At 36.4% G+C, this 5,616-nt stretch overlaps 1 protein-coding gene across 1 annotated transcript; it reads right to left on the bottom strand.

The window, feature by feature from the left end:
* Window positions 1-330: 330 nt before the first annotated feature.
* On the bottom strand, window positions 331-4,953 carry LOC109216448 (N-alpha-acetyltransferase 10-like). Its single transcript, XM_019380597.1, has 2 exons — window positions 4,553-4,953; window positions 331-1,073 (listed from the first exon to the last, which is right to left on the bottom strand). The coding sequence occupies exons 1-2, from the start codon at window positions 4,850-4,852 to the stop codon at window positions 810-812; spliced, it is 564 nt and encodes a 187-aa protein (XP_019236142.1). The 5' UTR covers window positions 4,853-4,953; the 3' UTR covers window positions 331-809.
* Window positions 4,954-5,616: the final 663 nt, after the last annotated feature.

The raw sequence follows: 5,616 nt of genomic DNA on the forward strand, positions 1-5,616 counted from the left end.
AATACAACATAAAAATAAAAGGTGCAACGTAAGTGTTCCGTTATTTTGTTCCGAACATAGAAATGGGTTAATTGTCGTTTTCTGCATTCTTCTACTTTCTAATAAAGCTTCCATCTGAATGAACGTCAGCACGAATTAACCACATTATTAGAGAGTATAATAATCATAATGAGTAGTTGTTGTATCCGAAAGAACCATAAAATCTGCCTTCACAAATACATGCAACTGAAAACTAACCAAGTAGTTCAAGAATAAAACTAGTTATCCAATCACTTCTCCATCATTTAAAGGTTTAAAGGGTCCCAAGAAAGTTTTTTATTCATTATTGTATTTACCGTAACGCAAAATTCTCAGTTTTTTCTTTGCTTCTTCATTCAAGAGATATAAAAGTGAAAATACAACAGCATAAGAAACAAATGCCATAGCCCACAAGCACATACATATGTTCAACTTTTCCAGACACATTTCTCTCACCAAAGGCATACAGCGGCAACATCTTCGGTCTTGAAACGCACAATAAGCAAATAAAACACAATTCCTTGGCAAAAGTTCATCCACAATCACTCCTTCAAGTTTCTTTTTGTTACTATGATATTTAAGATAACGCGAAGATTCCAGTTTTTGCCTTGCTCTTTCATTCAAGAGATACAAAAGAACACATACAACCAAAGAAGAACAAATGCCATATGCATGTGTTCAACTTTTCAAGACACGTTACTCTCTTATTAAAAGCATACAATAGCAACAATTCCAGTCTTGAATGCCCATTAAGCAGACTACACAATTCCTTGGCAAAAGTTCCTCCACAATCACTCCTTTTTCCCTTCTGCGGTTTTCTCCGTAGCTCCTACCTTTACCTCCCCAGAACAACATCCACCAGCATGATGGTGGTGGTGATGCAGATGGTGCTTCTTGCCTTTTAATTGCTTCCTCATGTCATAAGCATCTTCCCCATCAGCATAGTACTTAGCTTCCATGTCGTGAATCTTGTACTGTAATGTCTCTGTGTACAACTTAAATGCAGCCCTGTTGCTCTTCCTCACATGCAGAGACACATACTCTGCCCCAAACACCTGTTCCATGAAAAGAAACAGAACTAGTCACGTCAAGAGGCATAATCAGCATTATCCTAGATACATTCCTTTATAAGAAAGAAGATCGACAAGAACAGCATTGCATTATGAATCAATACTTGCCGCTTACACTCTGTTTGGATCATTGTTCCTCATCGTTTTATAATGTATTGTATTGTATTATATCGTATTGTATCGTATTGTTTTATGAATACAATGTTTGGATAGATTGTATTGTTTGTTATTGCTAAATAATATTTTGCTGTTTGGTTTGACTGTATCGTACTGTACTGTAATTGATAAGTTTACTAAAATACCCTCAATTATTTAAATATTAAATTTATCAAAAATTATGAATAAAAATAATTTAAACACAAGAAGGCAAAACACCTTAAGAAAGTAGAACAAAGGAGCGAGACAGAAGAAGGCAAAACAAAGGAGCACATCTAGTTAGAATTGAGTTAAAAGCAAATTAGGGGAAAAAATAAAATAGGAGGCGGCAAAACACCTTTAACGTTGGCGGCAGAAGTTCTAGAAAAAAACATAGTAGGTTATAGGTTGGAGATTTGGAGTTAAAATAGAAAAAAAAAGGTAAATGATAAAATAAAATTGTGGAGTAATAAGTTAGGACATAATTGGAAAGAAAATAGGAAACAATCCCACCACACCAAATCGGTTGTTTCAAAAAAGGGGACTTTTCATTGTTCCGGAACAATGGATTTAACAATACAATACAATCAATTTTAATGAAACAATCAAAACAAACATTGTTTTAAGATAACAATACAACACGATACAATGGAGAACAACCATCCAAACAAGCTGTTAGTTTTGAGCTGAAACAAATTCTAACATAAAAGAAATAAGTAACAATTACTATAACATGAATATTATTTTTTTCATAAGTATAAGCATGAGTACTTTATATAAGGAACGACATGAGTACTGACAAAAGTTAGTTCTAAAAAGTGAGAACCAAAACTCATCAATTTAGAAATTCCAAAAGAGACTTAATTACATAATGCTATCCTGAAATGATCTCGCAACACTTATGCTTGCTAAAAGACTCGCCTTAAGCAGTTGTTCAAGCAATAACAGAGATAAAAACAACAACAATGTGTCCCTCCTTTAGTTGGTTTGTCTTCACTTTGGGAGATGGGTCGGGGAGGGGGAACAGAATGAGCGTTAAGAAGATATGCCTACTCATAGAATGTAATAAAGATTACCAAAAGGATAGGGAAAAGTGATAGTAACATAACAGTCTTCTTTGAGTAACAAAAACATTCTCGCCTTGCAATCAATCTTTAATCTTTTATCTCTATTCCTTAAGGGATTGAAATAATGCTACTTTCTGGTATTGTATTTAGGAGAAAATAACCCTCTGTCCTATCTAGGTAGTGCTTTCAATAACTTGCTCCCTATAAAAATTGTGCTAAATGCCTAAATCCTATACAAACTTTTTTAATTTTGTAAAAATAAATAATTTTATTATGTTGGAACCCCCCCCCCCCCCCCCCAAAAAAAAAAAAAAACAAGCAGTATACTGAACAGTAGATTCTCTACAAAACCCAATCTTCTATACAAGTAGGAATCACGTCGGTGCACCAAAAAAGAATAAAGACACGAGAGGCTATTCCTAAAATGTATGAGACCTTTTTCAATTCTTTCAAATATTCTCCTATTTCTCTCCTTCCATACTACCCACATAAGAGCTAAAGCCGCAACCTACATGCCTTTGATATTCTTTTCCTCATTTCGAATGTGCAACTGTGCAACACCTCTCTTATTTTACCCAGTATCACCCATTGTATCACAAAGCAATTCAAAGCCACCCTCCACAAATTCAACACCACATTACAATGCAACAATAGGTGATCAACTATTCCACTTGAACATTTGCACAAATAGCACCAAGTGACATAAGTGACACTTCTCTTCCTTAGGTTCTCCACTGTCAGTATCGCTACCCTTTTTGCCAACCAAAGCAAAAGACCACACCTTTCTGGGCACTCTAGGGATCCATACTGATAAAAACCCGTCCCCCGTCTCATCAACAGTTTCTGGTAGCATGAATTGACTGTGAACAAATCATCAATCATCCCCCACCTCCACAAATCATGTGTTGAAAGCGATATAATCTGCTGTAGAGTTCTCCCACCAAGTTTTGGAACTCTGCCATCTCCCAATCTTGAAGGCTCCTTCCAACCCTGAGGTACCAAAGTACATTCGTCCCCCTCTTGCACCCTTTGGCTCTGTTGGACTGTCAACTCTCTCAGGTTCAATCCTCATGTATATGTTGTAAAAGGAAGCCCTCAACATATATTCTCACAAGACCAACAACACCACTTGTAGTTCCAAAAGTTAATTCTTCTGCCATCCCCGACCCTGAATGTGATATGACGGTGAAAGCTTTCTCATCCCTTCATGATACTCCTACATAAACCATATGCAAACTGAATTGTAAAGTTTTTAGTCCTCCAACCCCCTTCTGTCGTGATGTACAACTATACTACCACCTCTCTTAATAGCGCATGCTTCCCCACTCCAAATCTATATAGCTATAGTTATGTCTGCTAACAGAATGAAATAGAAATTGGTAAACAAGTAGGGCAAAGTGATAACACCATAACATTCTTCCGGCAACGTGATAATGCTATAACGTTCTTCCTTGGGTAAACCGTGTGGCCTTCCAACCAATCTAATTTTTCATCTATGTTCTTTATAAGACTGAAATATTACTGCTTTCTAACACTGTATTTAGGAGTAAATAACTCTTTGTTCGTATCCAAGTCGTGCTTCAGGTGCTTTCCCATATGGTTTCCTCCCTAAATGAAAAACCCACCTTAATTCAAATAAATTAATTTGACCAATATTTTGTTAAAACTAAATCTAATAAAATTGCCAAAAGGGGAGAGAGTAATATACGAAAACAGTCTTCTTCAAGTAAAAATGTAACATTTTAGCCTCTCTAGAGAGAAAATACTCCTCTTCCGTCTACCTTTCCTTTTCTTGTTATCCTTTTTTCCCACTTTAAACCTTAATGATCACCTCTTTCCTTCATTGCTCCATTCGCTTCCCGGTGATCTCCTCTCTTAGGTGATCAACGTAAAACTTTCTATGGGTGTAGAAAACCTTTTTGTTTCAGTTGGCCACCAATCTTTTGAAGTTATCGCACGGTCGTCAAATGAAGTGCTTTGGTTTGAATGATCTAACTAGTAGCTGAGACTGCGAAGAAATTAAATTAAGAATACTGCCAAAAACATGACACACACAGTACTAAGCCACTTCTTACTACCCCAATTTTCTCATAGTTGACAGGGCATCTAAGCAATAAAAAAGATTCAATGACTTTACCTACTAAAAGAATCTTTAATTGGATTGAATTTCATAGGCCAATTCCAATGTTAGAATAAATGCCTTAATTCAATTTCACAAGGAGTATCAGAATTAAGAAGCAAATTAAGAAAAATGGGATTTACCTGTTCCATGGCGTTTTGAGCAGCGGTCATGAGCTTAGTAGCTATACCAAGTTTACGGTGAGTCCTGAGTACGGCTAAGGAGGTGATGTGTCCATGGCACTCAGAGGTTTCTTCCTCCATCTTGGCCAACACGTAGCCCACAATCTTCCCATTGTAATCCTCCGCCACGTACAGAAGCTGCGGCCAAGAGAGTATGTGGTAGAAGTAGTACTTCATCTGGTAGTTTTCAGGAAGGCAAAGCAGATTGCAGGCTTGCATTGCCAGCAAATCATCTATGGTCGCCTTGCGTATGCACACCATCTCGCCAAGCTAGGGTTAGGGTTCGACGATCCGATGGAGCTCTAACTATGGGGGACGCTTCGGAACCAAAATGTTACTATTCCGGACTCGAGAGACAAAAATAATTGGAAAAAAGTTAGAAAGAATTTTTATTGCTTTGAGATAAATTACCATGGGAAAGAGTGACTTAGCCACCAAGTAAAATCCCAAAAAACTCTCTAAAATATAGACATTCATATTAAATATATTTTTATTTATAACACTCCCCCTTGAATGTCTATTCAACAGATAATGTACGTCATTAAAACTTTAACTAAAATAAAACAGAGTGGGAAAAAAATTCTAGAGAAGTAAAAATAGTACACATATCTAACAATATGCATTTTGTTTGCCTCATTAAAAACCTTGCAAGGAAAAACCATTGGGACAAAACCTTGTAACGGAAAAAGAGTACAACGCGTATTAACTCCCCCTGATGAGAGCATCAATGTACATCCTTGAGCCTTCGCATCCCAATCTTGTGCATCATCTTCAAGAGATCATTAGTAGAGATTTGATAAACAAATCGACCATATTAACTTGAATAAATATGTTGCACCTTGAAATCATCATTCTTGATAGATATGTAATATCTTCATAAAATGTCGTGGAATGGCCTTTTCAATATCTCCATAGAGATTCTCGCTATCATATTATCATGCTTATAGTTATAGCAAGATACATATGTGCACAAATTGCACTTAGGATGTAGTACTTCATGACCATGAATTCTATATGCTTTAAGC

Source organism: Nicotiana attenuata, unplaced genomic scaffold (genome assembly GCF_001879085.1).
Source record: "Nicotiana attenuata strain UT unplaced genomic scaffold, NIATTr2, whole genome shotgun sequence".
Classification (NCBI taxonomy): Eukaryota; Viridiplantae; Streptophyta; class Magnoliopsida; order Solanales; family Solanaceae; genus Nicotiana; species Nicotiana attenuata.

What these genes read in the sequence shown, in the direction of transcription:
- LOC109216448 (XM_019380597.1), bottom strand. Translation starts at nt 4,852, where the DNA reads ATGGTGTGCATACGCAAGGCGACCATAGATGATTTGCTGGCAATGCAA. An exon ending in CTCAAAACGCCATGGAACAG is followed by an intron (nt 1,074 to 4,552) that starts GTAAATCCCATT and finishes TTCATGGAACAG; the next exon opens with GTGTTTGGGGCAGAGTATGT.